A 17651-nucleotide genomic window follows, 5' to 3' on the forward strand; every position below is an offset into this window, starting at 1 on the left:
GTCTGGTGGCAGGGTCATTTGTTGACCTGAATTTGATGGGTTAGTTTTTATGGCTCACCACTGATCACATTCGACCAGAAGGTTTACAGGTTTTTATTCAATTTAGACTACAAAGTTTAAGAACTCAGAGAGTTCTATATTGCGAGAGGATTTTAGGGGTGCTTGGCAAGAAAACGTACACTGAGGACAATACCAAATTGATAATTTTTTTATTGACATTAACATAAAAATAAGGAATGCTATGAAACTTATAACTGCAAAACAGTAAAAGAATTTCAAAATTTCTGGTGGTAACATTTTTATTATAAGTACCTTAACCTAACATACTTACACAGCACTCCCTGAAGGTGGAATTTTATCTGGAATAAAATTCCCACCAACCGAAGTGTGGCAGGGGCCCAGAGGCAGACCCTCTATTGACTGGGTTCATCAAGTCTGTTCCGATGTTGGACTCTTGGCCTGAGAAGCCCTTGCATCCATACATGAATGGACTAAATGGCGAATGATCACCATAGTCGACCGTTCGGCTAAGCATTGAAGAAGAAGATACATTGTGAAATTAAATTAGCCTGATCCCTTTTTATGAGTTATTTGTGGGACTGCCAAAGTAAAACATTTAGCCTAAAAGTATGTGATCATCTTAGAGTTGGTGAAAGGTACTTGGAATCAGGAAAACAGTGCCACTGCTCTTAAGACAGTAATAAACAGTTATTGAATAAGCCCTCCTTGATAGAAGGCTAAAAGACTGATAAAATTAAAAGCTGACTGGATACATTTCTTTCACAGCTTTGCAGCCACAAGGATGGTTATTCAGTAAAATGGATAATGTGTAATGTAGTATCCTCTAGGGCAGTGCTTCTCAAAGCTGGTCCGCCACTTGTTCAGGGAAGCCCCTGGCAGTCCGGGCCAGTTTGTTTATCTGCCGCGTCCGCAGGTTCGTCCGATTGCAGTTCCCATTGGCCGCGATTCGCCGCTCCAGGCCAATGGGGGCGGCGGGAAGGGCGGCCAGCACATCCGTCGGCCCGCGCCATTTCCCGCCGCCCCCATTGGCCTGGAGCAGCGAACCCAGCCAGTGGGAGCCGCGATCGGCCGAACCTGCAGATGTGGCCGGTAAACAAACCGGCCCGGACCGCCAGGGGCTTTCCCTGAACAAGCGGCGGCCTGACTTTGAGAAGCACTGCTCTAGGGTCATGATAGTGTCAATAATGTATATTACAAAGGTAGGAAAATATCAGCATTGAATGAAAAATAATGGAGAACAAATAAAATACAAGAGAAAGCTCCTCCTCCTTTTGTTGTTGTCAGAAAGATAAAAAGGCCGAACAAGCCTCCGCAGAAGCTAGCTTTAAGTAACATTCAGTTCAGCACCAGCTATGGAATATTGCCAGCAAATTCACTGTGTTCCTTAATTGAAAACATGGTTGCCAGTTACAGCTGTGGCCAAATAAAAGCAGCAACAAGAAAATAAATGGTAACTTCTGTCTCCAAGGAAATCCTAACCTATAACTCGCAGTTCTGCCATCCATTTTCTAATGTACCAGATGCTTCCAGTAAGAGTACAAAAAATACTTTTATTGTCTGACATATCTCCAATACAGAAATTGTATGTGAAACTTCTTGGATTATCTGCAAATGACAGTGAGGCCTCAAAATCTGTTGCCTACAAAATGGTAAGAAAGAAAAGGAGCTGCATTTTATTCCAGAGAAATGTGTTTGCATACTGTGCAGACAATACCCCACATAGTTCTGGCAAAGCAAGCGAAGGACCCTTAAATAGTGGCATCACAAGAAAAGAAATATTCTGCCAGTGGGGTGTTCTCATAATACACTATGTTGGGAAAACAGTTTGCTTTGGTGCTACGCTTCAAGTCACTGAAATGAAATAAAAGAGAGAATTCTGCATATGGCCAAAATGTGCATGTCAAAAAATTTAAGATGCCTCAATTTTTGGGTGCCAAAACTCAGACACACAGATATACACAAGCTCTGAATTTCAGAGATATTGAGCACCCAGGATTCCCGTTGAAGTAAATAGAAATCACTTATGCTCAACACTTAAGAAAATCAGGTCCTAGATGTTTCAAGACGGCCATCCCCTTCCCTAGGCTTCACAGCCTGACCTGCAGCCTGAGTCACAACTTCAAAGCACTGCCTACACTGCTATTTGTAGCATGGTAGCATGAGCCCGAGTCTATTGACCCCGGCTGGGAGGCTTGCTGCCATGGGCTGTGTAGACCTACCCCAAAGCTCCTGTTGTGTTTGATACCCCCACGCAGTATAGTGCTAGATGGCAAACAGCTTAGAGCCACAAATAAAGGTGAAGCTCTGTCCACCACTCACTGTTGTGCTGCCCATTAAACAGTGACTCCAGTTAGGCAGACACAACAGACTTATCTTAAAGATAACTTTCTACCCTCTGAAGGGCTCTGTCTTGCGCAGAATCATTCTGCTCCAGCACACCACACAAGAATCCAAAACTCTGCAAACTGCCCCAAGGGTCATTCTACCAGATAGGTTATGAAACTCACAATGGTTAAGTAATTTAATTAGTGAATTATTTCTACTAGGTTTCTCACTGTTCTTTTGCTCTGTGTTCCTTGTGTAAAGTACAGACTGGAGAATTATTATGATTTTGAGTTTTATTAACCAAAACACTTTTGAAAGCAATGAGAAATTTTCAGAAAGCAAAATCAAGATGTTAGTGTTCACAATATCAAAAATAAAACTCAAGATGCGATCTTATAATTTTCAAGATATAAGAAATCAGTTTGAATTAATTTAAAGTCTTATCACAATCTTATCACAAATTTTTATTCTGGTTTTATACTAGTATGGTCAGGTGACTTTCGTGCCAACATGGCAATATGGAGCTGTAAATATAGATCTTTATTTACTTCCAGTCAGATTTCTATGTCAGTGGAATTACAGGACTGCTTGTGTTAGTTCAACTAAAGGAGAATTTATACATTTAGACAAGTTATTTAATTATTGAAAAATGTCAATTCAGCAAAATGACCTTGCTGATGTTATATTCATAGCCAAGCTTTGCCACTTATACATGTAAGACTATCACACATCAAATGAAAAACAAAATATGCAGGTAATAATTTTGACATTATTCTAATTTCTCCAGAGTTTCTCCAGTACTGTAAGCTCTTTATCCAAAGGTTCCTTGGTAAAATCTTTAGCTTACAAGCCAATTCAAAGATTTTTCCTCTTTTTCTCTCAGACTCCAGAAATTCTCTTGATCACAAAATCCATGTGATTTTTAAGATGAAATCTTTGAAGTGCTCAGGGTTTAGGGTATCTTGCAGTGAACTTTTGCTGTAGGGGAGCATAGTTTTCTATTACAAAGAGTAGTAGGCTTAATTAGTGTAGTGAGTTTCTCTAGCCTCAAAGATGTCTACTTATAACTTCTAGGTAACTATGATTAAACGTGTTAGTGGAATACACATGATCATACATTTTAGTCACTCAGAAGTTTTTTATTCAGGTATGTACTTTCTAAGAAGCATGCCTAGTTCATAACCAAGTCAAAACTAGGGTAAACAATGAAAGTATTTTTTATCAGTTGGAACTGACATGAAGGTGGGTTTTCTAAGTGAGTTTCACAGTTGCAATCGCTGATTTCTTGAGATAAAGAATTGATTCACTCAAGGTAGTGGTTTTTGTCTGTATTTCATAGAAGTTTCCCTAGATGGAATTTTTTAAAAAATGAGTTAATAGATTGCATGTCATAGCAAGACTTTGGTTGTTGACAAACAGAGGATGCTCTCGCTAGCAAGCTGATGACAGTCCCACGCTCAGTCTCTCGTCCAGGTGTTTAGGCTTCAGGAAGCAATGTGTTGAAAATTACAGGTCACTATATGTTTTCAGTTGGGTGGCACAGCCCAGTTCCTCTTCTTACCAGAGCTGATGTGGTTGAATCAAAAAGGGACTCATGCACTTCTGGTGAAGATTTGAAATGTCCAACCAGGATAAAAGTTGGGTATTCCTTATCATTTGGTGAAAAAACAAATAACTTTATAGGTCTTCTACTATCTTTGTGAAAAAAATCTTGCGGCATCTCAGTTTGTAGATGATACATTGTGCCAGACGTTGAATATCTGCTAGCTTAGCTCCAGTGTGTAACCTACTTCCCAAGTTACTTTCCACATGACCTTTTGCAATATGGTCCTGTGGCCAATTTTGCGTGACTCCAAGCTCTTTTCACCACTACTCTTAGCTGTCTACAGAAATGTCCATTTTGAAGTTAGAACAGAGACTTTACATGAAGTCTCTTCACATTTCATAATGCTTCTGTCCTCATTTTGTAGTTCATCATACAGCAGTATACAGTCACTTGATTCTTTATTTGTTCCATCTATATTCCAATAGAGTATAATTACTGAAATAAGACAAAGTAGCTCTATACACCTCCTTACTAGTACTTGATTATCACCTATACCTCAATGATAAGGTTAATAGTATCATTTCATATGCAAAATAATCCATGCAACTGCCAGTCACAGTTAATCAGGCTTTATGATCATTTAGGCCTTAAAACATTTTGGATGGTTCACTTTAAAGAGTTACACTTCACATTGCAACACACTATTTGACTGTTTCAGCTTCTTTAATACAAAGTAAATACCTTCTATATATACCTTTGTTATCATCATCATCATCAGTCCCATAACCACATTGGTCGTTGGGGCACCATCACTGATGAGCAATCAACCAATTGTCTTCACCCCATGATGATTGTGTGTCAGTGCTTGAATCTCCGCGAAGACCATTCCTGTCCACTCTTTTATGTTGTCAATCCATCTCTTCTGTCTACCTCTTCTTCTCTTCCCCTGTACTGTCCCTTGGAGGATGATCTTGGATAGGCCAGATGATCTTGCTACATGGACATACCACTTCAGGTTGCGCTTCTTCACGGTCATCAGGAGGTCTTCATATGACCCAGCGCATTGTGTGATGATATTGAGGACTTCTTCATTAGTGATGTGGTCGAAATAGAAGATGCCCAGGATGTGTCAGCAGTTACCTTTGTTTTTTATATATATAACCTGGGGAGTGTCTGTATATATATATATATATATATATATATATACAGACACTCCCCGGGTTACGCAAACCCAACTTACACAAATCTGCACTTACGGAAAAAGTTCCGTAAGCTAGAAATAAGAGTGTTTTTTTGTTTTTGTTTTTTTGCGTAATTGTCGGGTATACGTTTCTGACTTACGCAAAATTCGAGTTACGCAAGGCGTTCTGGAACGGAACGCTTGCGTAAGTTGGGGAGCGTCTGTACATAAACTCTTATTGATCACATTTCTATTTAAAATAAACAGCATGGTATGAACTATTAGCAATACTTTGTTCAGGTTGTTTGTGGTCAGCTTGCCTAGGCAACCAAACTTACTCAGACATTGAAGAAATCTGTTATAGAATGCCCTTAAATAGCTTTGATTTCCTTATATATTTTATATATCTTAATGGACATCTTTTGCATTTCTTTATTTAGTAACACTATACCTTATGATACTGTATCAAACAGTATAGTTGGATCTATTATATCTCTACTATAAATTTATAAGCATAAAACATGAAACAAGTGAAAGGAAAATTACTTCACAAGTTAGTAAGAATTTGTGGATAAGCATAACTAGTTAGCTGTTGTAGTTACTCAAACTGTATGCAATGCAAACGGTATCTTCTATTTTACATGTTGTAAAGGCTTAGGCCTAAGTCATGCCAAGAATCCTGGCCTATGTGTGAATGTAAAGAGTAATTATTAATAACTCCATATGTTTTGTCTCATAACTACCCAGGTGCACCACTGTTTTGACATGGTTTACCTCCCCGTGGTGCTTTTTTAAACTGGCAGCCTTAATTGCAACTACTGTGTGATTTAGAATCTGACTTTGATGTATCCAGCCACTGTATCAGATCACAGACTGAGGAAGGTAGACAGAATGTAGTGAAATTCTTTCTATGTCACTGATTTGTTGGTTACTCTGCAGTGTTTGTTGCATGCTGCATGTGATGTGCTACCTTATTACTTGCCTGTTTATAGAGAAAGATAATAGAATTCTTGGCACCTGAACCACAAAGTCAGGCTTTTCCTAGGCAGTTGAGTGGTATCACTTGGCTGACACAAATTTAATCACAGCTCACCAACTTTGTGGCATTTTCAAACTGTGGCTAGATTCTAGCAGAGACTAGATGAAGGAAGATACTGTGGGTAGGCCAGTAACCAGGCACTTGGGAAATTAGAGTTGAATTCACTGCTCTACCACAGAATTCCTGTGTGACTTTGGGGAAATTACAGCCTCTTTTGTCTCAGTTCCCCCATCTGTTTTAAGGATGACAGTACTTCCATGCTCACAGGGATGAGGTGTGGAAGAGAAGATAAACACATTAAAGATTAATAGGTTCTCAGACACTATATTATTACTGTGATATTGGGGGCCATATAGCTAAGATATATAGAGATGGTAGAAGCCGCTTAGCAGAGACTAGGTGAAGTCTAGCTTCTGGGATCAGGATGAAACAAAACTTTTAGAGCAGTTATAGTGGGGAATTCTACCATGTCTGAAGAGAACTCTCACTGAGTACAGCAGTCACAGTTTTTAGTCAATGATAAACATCATGCACACAGTCATCATTCTTGAGGAACTCCCTCTCAGTTAAACTGAGGTATTGTACAAATCAGGGTACATGCAGAAAACATGCACTGCCACCTTGACATTTTGACTGCTGTATGACTGCAGACTTGGGATAGAGAGAGGAGCTGGTCAAATGCTCTAACTAGTATTTCTAATGTCTCAGAAACATTACAGTTAGTGTGTAATTTTTCACAACCACAACTGCCCCACATGACATTCTGATGGAAGCTGGTGCTGAAAATGACTACAAATAGATGCAGATTGCACCTGTTGTACACTGACTGAGGCAGGCATCCTGGGGGGAAATAACATGACATCATATCATTATAATATGTACACATGAGAGTGATGAATTAAGGTTTCATGAACAAGCTTAATTTTTATGTTTTATAACTTGAGTGATTGACATTGCTATTTTAATGGTCTTTTAATAGGTTTTTCTGAATGTAATATACCATAGCGGATATAATATTTAAGGCACAAATGACTGAGTATATGATCCATTCTGAACTATGATTTCTTTTTTGGGTTAACTCTTAAAAATGTTACAGAACAGATTCCACAAGGCTGACTCATTTAGCAGAATTTTACTAGTGTGTAGAAGTAGCTTCTGCAGTAAAAGGTATGAGGCAAAGAAAGCCAAGAATATAATGTGATTGTCAGCACTTCACTGCAGAATTGTAAGAATTCCAAATACATTTCAACAGCACCGTAAAGATGAGCTCTTAATTTGCCAGGTAAAAGGGTACGTTGAGAATTATACAACAAATACAAGAACAAATTGTACAGCCATAGGAAAGTGATACTATTTAAAGAATAAACCAAAAGGAACTGGAATACAAGCTAAAGCTTCAAATTAGTTAAAAAAGCTTGTTGGCAAACCACTGATTAGATTGTAAATATACCAAGGGTCTAATGTTGGTTTAGCTGAATAATCAAATGAAGGACCTGTGGTAACATGAATAACAATGCATACTATACGAAGTGTGCATGTACTCTGACATTCAATAACTGTCATGCTAATAAATAATTGTAAGGACACAAATATATCCTTTTAAGAAATTTTCTAGAAGTGATGTCATCCCCATTTTACCCTCTTAAAGTAAGGTTTCAAACTGTGAGCCTTTCATTTGCCTGTCTGTCTTCACAGGAGAATTTATTTCCTCTACCCTCATCTGATTAGCAGGAATGGGAGTCTTCATGCTGCAGGCACTAACACAAGTTTGAGGAGCCAGTATGTAGACACCAATGAACACTTTATTAAATTACACAGTCTTCTAAGCAGGCACAGTCTCTCAGTGCTCCAATTCTTCATGCTTTAGTGAACTGACTCTGCTCTCTGAAACTGTAAGGTTTCAGCCTGAACTGCAGATATAAACTCCTGATTGGATTATGGTTCGTTTTTAGATGTTTGGCATGCTTCTGTGCTTATTCTATTTCTCTGATGTGGTTGATAGATGAGTAGCAGGGAGAAAGCACTAGAAAGTACAGACCTGGAGCCTGAAAATTCCATCTGCCCTGAAGGAAAAGAATGCCTTGTTCATAAATGCTCAGTGTCATTCACTACAATTCATGCTTATGGCCAGGAAATCACCTGCAGGACAGGGTGAATGTTAAGCCTCCAGCACTGCAAGTCTTGCTGTACCTCTCCATCTAAGTTCCTGACAACATCCCCAATAGAATTTTATTATCTTTCCATTCCCAGAAAAGTCAAAGAATATCAAAGATGGACTGGAACAGAATAAGGAAAAAGTAAATGTATTGTTACCAAGATAATGTGCACTTATTTCTCTGGTACATGTTTCTAAATTATAGCATTACAGTGATCCCAATAGATCCACTTGCCTGGATATTTCACTGTAATTATTTGCATACTTCCTTTATTGAAATCTCATGTACTATTCATGTATCCCATAGAGGTTGAAGTTTTGGCAAACCAATTGTGCTGTCTTGGGGATGCACAAATTATACCTAGTTCGCTAATATTTTTTCTTCTAATCTAAATCCAAGGTTCTCTCAAGTGAAATTCAACTGGTAAAACACAAATGAATTCATAATCACTCAACAGCTGTTGCACATAGACTCATAGAATCCTAGGAATGGGAGGGACCTTGAGTCCCCTTCTAGTCCAGACACACTATATTGGTGACCTACATGTAGTGTGTGTGTCTGTGCATTTTTATGTGTGTTTGAAGTATCACTGAGTGCTCTGTAGTCAACTTAAAGCTATAACCTCCTAATATAAACTCAAAGTTTTTATCTTCCCCTAGTTTATCCAAAGAAAAAGTCAATATTCCTGACTTTTTGCATGCCACCTCTTTTCAGAGTAGAGTTTTTGTTTGTTTGTTTTATGGGATGTTTGCTAAAAATCAGAAATGCCATTTTAATGTTATGGTATTTTTGAATATTTGCCTATTCTTTTTAAAACATGTATTATTTTTTGGAGTCTTCTTTTTTCTATGGTGAATTGGCCTACAGACGCCACGTTTGTTTTCTTTGGTTGACATTAAAGAGAAAGTACTTTATTTGTGGATGGGGTGAGGCAAAATATAAACAAAGCAATTTCCTGCCTTCAGGTTTCAGGCTGAAGCAGCTGCTAGACTGATTCTGAGGAGAAAAGGAATAGATTAAGGTAGGTGAGGTGGGTGGGTGTGGGAGATAAATACAGTAGAAAATAGTTTAGGAGGAGGTGCATGGGGACATACCATGGAGAAGCAGGATGGAGCTAAACTCCCCTGTGTCAAAATGAGAGGAGGCAGGAGGACACTGGTGGGAAATCATGTTTTCAAGATCATATAGTAGGGGGAACTTTGAATGAGTCAGGAGATAGAGAACAGAAGGTGGGTGTGGAAGGAGGAATAACTTGTTAGCAAAGAACTTCAGAAGGTACAGATAGTGCACATAGAAGGGGTGGAATGTATTGAGATGCTAAGGAGGAATCATGTAAGGTTGAGAGGGGATGGCACAAAAGGTACAGAGTACAGAGGTGCACATAAAGTGACAGGCTTTATGGAAATGGTGGTAGGAAATGGGGAACAAGGTATGGTCTGGAGTGTTTTAGGGATCCAGGGTGGATCATAGAGAGGGGGTGAAAGGGACTGGATGATTATAAAATCTCAATTCCTTTTCATTTCCTTTATTCACCTACCAATTTGTGTGTGTGGTTTGGTTATGAGTGTAACATATTTTTTGCAAATTTGAAAAGAAAGAGTTACAGCTGTGTGTGTATGCGGGGGGGGGGGGGGGCGGGGAGGGGGAGGTGATAGTGAGTATTGATGGGTTATGATAGTGAAGGACACGCTAGATACCTGATTGTTATTTTTAAGACATAATGTGTTTGGGTTTTTCTAAAGGTGTGAAAATTTAGAATGTTTTGTTGTATAAAACACAAACATACTTATTCTTAACTATGAATCACTGCTAAAAAAAATAGTAGGATTTCAGTACAGTTCCACCTAACACTCAACAACAATATTACACTTTCTTGACAAAGGTAATAATACTGCTCGGCATTTTTTCCTCCTTAGAATTTTTTTTCTCTGTTCTATTTTTCAGTTTCTTTCTCCTAACTGGGACATGGATAAAATAATGTTTGGGCTTGAAAGGAACATTCATATTGCATCATGCAGCTTTGAAATAGGGGGAAATGAGTTCACCATCCCTAATTAGAAGCAGTTTTTCTGAACCGTTCAGTTTGACTGTGTCCAGTTGAGCAGCTAACCATGCAGACTTTAGTCACCTTTATCCAATTAGGAACTAGAACTGAAGATGATTCAGAGATATAGATGTCTCTTTTACAAATACATATTATAAACTAACGATTATGAAATAGTCCAGTGCAGCGTACAATGTAGAGCTGGTAAGCTTCAGGTAGCAAAATGACCATCTTATTGTCACTTTATCAATTAATCCCTTGATTCAGATCTAGGCAGTCAATTTGTGAACATGTTTGGGGGCATCTTCACAATTATATGCATCAAAGTAAAATGACCTTTAATGCATAATAAGGTGAATGATAAAATTAAAATCCTCTAAGAATTGGTCATTTGAAACAACTTTATTTTTATTTTTCAATTATGGAAACTGAAGCTGTGTTGAAAGGACATCTTTCTTTCTTTTTTTTCTTTTAATGAGGAGAAAGTTATACTCTGAGTATTTATTTAGTTGTGTTTTGGAAAAGCCACTTGTATGTGCTCAGAATCTGTTACACAAGCTGCCACTCACCATGCTGTGGTCTAGCATATCAGAAGAATTTTTCTTTTTCCAGTCTTCATTTTTTTCTTCTTTATATTAAAGATGTGGCAAAAGAGGTTGAAATCCCCCAAGTTCCTATGAATGTAGGATTTTCTGAGGCTGATGGAGAGATCAAGCATTTATATATCCAGTTACGCTGCCATGCCCACTCTGCTAAAGGCTAGCTGAGTAGACTCAAGAGTTTAGAATTCACTTCCACCAATTAAATTACTGGTGACTCCACTGAAGTCAGTGGAATTACACCAGAGGAAAACCGGTATGAGAGCAGAATCTGTTCCATTATAAGCCCTAACAGAATGGAAACTTTCTCATCATAGAAACTCCCACACAGTTTATCTTAATTCGTTAAAAGCATTCTCTGATCAGAAAAATACCTTCCTTTGGAATATTCACAATGTTGTGGTACAGGACTGAGGGACATTATTGAAGCTGTATGTGGATTATTGTTGCTCAACATCTTGTCAGTGTCATATGTCACTTCACTTTCAGGAAGCTAAAACTCACCTCCAACTTAATTTTACTCTGATCTATTTGAATGCAAAAAGCCAACTTTCAAAACATTCTGCATTAATCTCTGTACCTTCTTGTTTGGGTTGAAATGTTAAGCATGAGCAGTGAATTACTGTGCAAGAGGCTTCTCTTGTGGCATTTCAAACATATTGAAACCAGGGAGCAATGTTACTTCGTGATGGGCATCTCTTGAAAGATTCAAAGGTTCTTTATGATTTGGAAAAGCATTCAGAATCTGGACACTAACATAATCCAAACCTACTTGTGAATGCCTTGAAATCTGCAAATTGGACTGGAAATTTTGTGAGAAAAGTCCTGATTGTGGGATTTCATGCTTCTGATCAGGCCTGTAATGATGCAAATAGCCTTTCACATTGTATTTTGGCACATCTGCTTCTAGTTCTGATTCAAAGCAGGAATGCAGAGGCACACTAGAGTGGTAAAATAATTTTAAAGTAGATTTCTGAAATGTTTCAAACTTAAAATTCAGTTCAAGTTTGCTCAAGATCAAATTTGGGGCAGAGAATCCAAATCAGTTCCCATTTTATATGAACTTTTTTGCCTCTCTTGCCGACATAGCGCCGTGCACACGAGCGCTTATGTCGGTATAACTTATGTCACTCAGGAAGGTGGTTTATTCACACTGCTGAACGACATAAGTTATATCAACATAGACTGTAATGTAGGCATATTAGCGAGAATATATCAAGCTAACTAGCTTGATTCTGCGTTCTCACCAGAAAACATAGGGGGTAATTCTTTTGAAGTACTGTAAGTGAAGCTAAATTGGTGTCAATCAGAGCAGAATCAGGCACAGTCCATTTTCTCAGTGGGTTTGGTTTAATTTGAAATAATGTTTTACAGGAATAAGGTTTCAGGTTTTAAAATTGTAAATAGCGGAATGTATGTTGTAACAAATATTCAATAGTGTTTTAAAGGCATGGTCCTGGCCATAGGATGCTGGAAGAAGGGAGAGATCTTAGGGGAAAAGTTGGGTGAAATCATCAGTATTTCCATATGCATTCTGAATTAATGTTTTTGTGTGTGTGTGTGTTTTTTTTAACTTTTGAAATTCTGCGGAATTGCACATAACTTTTTGGAGACACTATTCCATCAGAATTTGGGTATGTTTCCCAGAAATTTCCAGTGGCACTAATAAAGTGAAAACAGTTAGAAGCTGGTAACAGTTTCAGGTTTCTCCAGTGATTAGATCAGCTCTAATAAGGTAATGAAGAATCTCAGCTGACTTGCAGTATTTAGTACCGAGCTGGGGATGCCTCAGTGTCATTTGTATCTTCTCATCTAACTCTAAACCAAAAATACCATTACCCCCAGTGCCCTTTATTTAGTGACATTGCCACTACTAGTTGCAGTATATTAGGCAGAAGGGTTTTGTTGTTGTTTTTTAAGGTACATTTTATTTCATTCAAGTAGGTGACCATCAAACTTAATATTACACTTAAAACAGCAGGATGAACTCAAAGAGAAGTCTAAGGGGGAGAACCCTACTGTATACATCCATTAAGCAGCCTAGCCTGCCAAGTTCATGTACATTAGCTAGTTTTGTAACTTTAACAAATTCCATCAGAGCTTTCATTCCACTGACCTAATTTAACAAGAAGGAAATTCAATAACAATCCCTAACACTGAAGCATTATTTCCCAGGAGGAATTTAACAACACTTCTACATCAAATAGTGATGTGTGAACAGTGGAATATACATACATATGGGGGGGGGGGGGAAGCAAGAGAAAGAAGATACTGTATCTCCTTTACACAAGTAATCCAATAACTTTCCATGTTTGGGGAAAATAGTAACAGGTTTAAGGGCCAAGTTCATTGCTTAGATGTACATATGCAACTCCCTCTGACTTCAAGAAACATCAGCTAAGAGCAAGATTTAGTCTCTCTGTCTCTCTCTCTCTCTCTGTCTCTCAATAAAAAAATATAGGTATGGGTATATGGGCAACACAGAATTGTGATAGTGCTATTCAGCAACAAGTAAACACAAGGTACCTACCCCATGTAATACACTTATGATTGAGCCTGATCCTTCCAACCTTTGCTCACATAAATACTCCTTTCTCATACAAAGTAAGGATGTGTTGGTCTGGCAATATATCATTACAATGGAATAATCCTGGGTCCTGATCTTGCTTTCATTAAAGTCAAAAGCAAACTTTAATTTGTGCATCCTGGTAGAAGCAGACACATACCAGAAAAGCAATGTCTCACAGTAAAGCAATGTCTCACAGTAATACATTGTGCTGGGAGATGCTCATATTTTATGAATGACTTTAAAAATAAATAATATGTAAAACAATAAAATATTTGAAACTCACTACGGTAAGAGACTCATCATCAGACTTTTGCAAACTGAAGAAAACGATTAGTACAGTGACTTTTTTTTAGAACCCAGAGCAGAGCACGAGGGCAAGCAATGAGGTGCATTGTTTGACATTTATGATGACAAACACTTTTACATTCCTGCAAATTACCATGAACATGTTTGTGGATGACACCCTTCAAGTCCTTCCTCACAGCACAAATACTTTGTGATGTTTGCCAGTCCCTCAGCTCTGAGTAAACCCAAACTCGCAAATCAAAAGTTAGCTTCTGAATTCCATCTGGTCTTATGTTTCGAAACCATGTGAAATTGCCAAGTTTCACATGCTTTCCACCCCAAACCATGAACCAGCCTAGCCTCACTAGAAACTTCTTGGATTGGTGAATTTGAAATAACCTGGTCAGTAACAAAACCCCAAGCCAAGGAAAATATTATGAAAATTTTACACAGCGTTACTTGGAAGAATCTGAAATGCTTAGGGCTGTATTCATCCATGGTGTAAAGCCACTGAAGTCAATAGATTTCTGTCAGTGATCAATGTAGCCGAAAGCATTGTTCTAAGGTATGCTAAACAATGTTGTGTCCAAATCAGGGAAGTAAAGGAAAACCCACCAAGTTTCTGTATCATTTCAGGGTTTTTTGTTGCATATGGAAGAATACTGTATATGTATATACTGAGGAGCTGCAAGTATTGGCTCTATATACTCCCTTTGCAGATTTAAGAGAAAAAAAATCAGTAAGAAAATGTAGAGAAAATATATCCTATTGAGAAGAAAAAGCCATAGGAACATTCATATACTCTCGCTGCCTAGCAACAGACACCATTTCCCCCTTAGCAGGGGTCAGTGGGGTCTGGAAAAAAAAAAAAAAAAAGATGCTGAAATATGATGCCAACATTTCTCTCTCACAAATTAACCAGTAAGGAATTAAGAAGTTCTACACTTCTGTTCTGGGTGCAGACAGCATTATGTAGCCTATGCAAAGCTGTTCTTATTTCATTTAAGACAAAATACTGTGGAAAGATTATTATTATTATTCCCCAGGAGTGCACTATTAGTGTTCAGAAATGTGCTAGCCCCTTTACCGAATAAGTAAAAGAAAAGATTGTTGAGGAATGTCAATCAAACAGCCCAATCTTGTTCCCACTGATTTAATGGTAAAGTCACGTCCTTTGTGTTCATACACAATCCAAGTGACTTCTGTTCAGACTTCTGCCAAATTTGGGTGCTAAAAATTAGACATGACACAATAAGTGAGGGTGGGAAACATAAATGTGGAGAATGAGAAGGGAAGGCAAGTGTTACAGTAATAATTGTATGTAGTTACTCATTTTAGTCATGTGTATATCTGAGTTCTGTTGGGCATGGTACTTAAGGTACTTATGGGAGTTACAGCTAAAATGAATATTTTTAGGTTGGAGTTGAAGAAGGTGGTAATGGAGGCTTGGCAAAGAGGAACTGAAAGAATAGGGTGCACAAAGTGGGTTTACAAGTAATCCAATGTTTTAATCTTGTTAGCCAGTGGTCTGAAAGGCTAATGCAAAGCAGTTTTAGAAACCACAGAAATGATGAAACATTAGTTCCCCACTGTTTTATATATTTATATGCATATAGAGAGAGTTATCTTATTTATAGCTAATAATTTTTGTCTGCTATATTTATGCATATTAGAATAATCTGTAATAATAATTGTGTATACTTAAAGTCCATAATGTACCATTATGATACATAATTATATATCTTTCATTTATACCTAATATATTTCAAAATAGCTTTGGTCAAGTTACAGTGGTGCTTTGGAATGAAATTAAAGATGGAATGTGATTCTAACAAAAACATTTAAGTGTTAATATTCTTTTTTTTTTAATTGTATTTTACATGATTTCCTGCTGAAACAAATCTAAATGAGCCATGCAGACATTTGCTCTTAAGCGTTTGGTAATTTCCAAATTGAAATCTTTTAAAGTGGAAATCAGCTAATGGTGTCAACAGTCGTGAAGAGTGATATGCTGAGAAGGAGCATAGGCACAAGATTGGAAACAAGTTTATTTCTGTTTGATGTCAACATAAGATATTGATGGAATCTGCCTATTGTTTCACCGTGGTGCTAAATGCTTCCTTACTGTGTCAGGAAAAAAACATAAAATGCTACACAAACCTAAAAAAACAAGTTTGGAAATGGATTTACTTTTTTTTCTCTCTGTAGTAATAGTTGCGTATTGAGTGTCAAATTTAAGTATATTGTAAGCCAAAAAATCCTGAGTTCACTATAACTTAACATCAAATCAGATCAGGCCTTAGTTATTTCAACATTTTCCCCCCTGCATTTAAAGTTGTTTGCATGCTACCTCAGTTCAGACTGTAAGTACTACATCCTAAGAACTTTTTATATTAAAAAGTTTGCTTCTTGTCATGTTGCATTTCTTCTGATGCATATGATGTTCCCTTTTGCCATTTAAAGTGCCTTGGGGAACTAGTGTTTCACCATTTCTGTGGTTTCTAAAATTGCTTTGCATTAGTCTTTTCAGGCCTCTGGATAACAAGATTAATAAAACACTGGATTACTTGTAAATCAAATCAGGTGGAAAACATTTGAAGTAAAGGCTGCAGTATTTAATATGTAAGTGCTATTAGTATTAAATCCCCTAGTCTACATGGAAAAAAAAAATCCTCAAAGTTCTTAAACTGAAAAGTTAAGAAAAAAAGTTAATCAGCTCAATGCACTTTTGTTGTGTTTCTCATGTAATGTTTTGAAAGCAGCTACCTACTACATTTGCAACCCTTCCACTTGGTGAAGGTTAACAGAAAACCTTTATAGTCACTGCATCAGCCATCAGTTAGGTGCACGTGGGAAATAACCAGTTGCTCTCTTTGCTGTAAGGCTTTACAGCTGTACTGTCAAGTACGATATGAAGTCAGTCACAGGCAAATGGAATGTTTTCAACTTACACTGTGTCTTTTATGTTTACTTTGAGGATTTGGTGGAATATGTGTGGAAGGGAGATGAACTACTGGAAATCACCTGGCTGCACTGCCAACTAAAAAGACATCAAAAGGTAATCCAGGAAAACAACACTATTGACCCCACAGCCATCTGGCTTGGAGGACAGACAGCAGTGGAGAACTATGATAATACAACAAGTCTTACTGCTACTGCTGCTCTGGATGTGTCTGCCACATTCCTGCTATGCAGAAATGCTGTTCAGAAGGACAACTGACCACCAACCGAAAGGCTTTGTGGCACGTGTATCAGGGAGTGATGGAAAAGCACTTCACCGCCAGAAACGGGGCTGGATGTGGAACCAGTTCTTCTTGCTGGAGGAATATACAGGCTCTGATTATCAATATGTAGGCAAGGTAGGTCTGTATTAAGGTTTGATATTTCTCCATTACATCCTTATATATTTGTCCTACTACTGTTCTCAAGTTATTACAGAGACTTATTCTCCTAGCTGAATGGTTGGTTTTCCAAGCAACACTATACAAGTTGTTTATCTGCTCTATTGGAGATCTCTAAAAGTAATAATGCAAAGAGTTGCTTAAAACTATTTAGAAACATACAAATGTTTGAAACAAGCTAAAGTGTATTTCACAAGTAATTGTGTGATCTTCACAGCATTCCTACCACCAACAGCTACCTACTTTTCTCTCCTATTTCTGAATCTAGTATTTTAAAATTATTTCTACAATTCTGTTTCATATTTTTTTCTCTGACTCTTTTCAGTTTCATGCAAATGCATGTGGACTCCTATCCTCTGTCTTTAGTCTTGGCACACAATCCTTTCAAACACAAAATGGCCTCCCTTCTCCAGTGTTCCTTATGTGTTAATAAACTGCAGAAGATGAATGTCATTAACAAATGTGATGGAAAATAAATATGAGGAA

At 37.7% G+C, this 17651-nt stretch overlaps 1 protein-coding gene across 1 annotated transcript in view; it reads left to right on the forward strand.

The window, feature by feature from the left end:
* The first annotated feature begins 16892 nt into the window (after window positions 1-16892).
* The window catches only part of LOC135874675 (cadherin-10), a 111602-nt gene continuing 110843 nt past the window's right edge, over window positions 16893-17651 (forward strand). The window contains exon 1 of the mRNA XM_065399575.1: window positions 16893-17123. Within this exon, the coding sequence (XP_065255647.1) occupies window positions 16893-17123 (231 nt within the window). The remainder of the gene's footprint in view (window positions 17124-17651) is intronic.

This window comes from Emys orbicularis, chromosome 2 (assembly GCF_028017835.1).
Source record: "Emys orbicularis isolate rEmyOrb1 chromosome 2, rEmyOrb1.hap1, whole genome shotgun sequence".
NCBI classification, from domain to species: Eukaryota; Metazoa; Chordata; order Testudines; family Emydidae; genus Emys; species Emys orbicularis.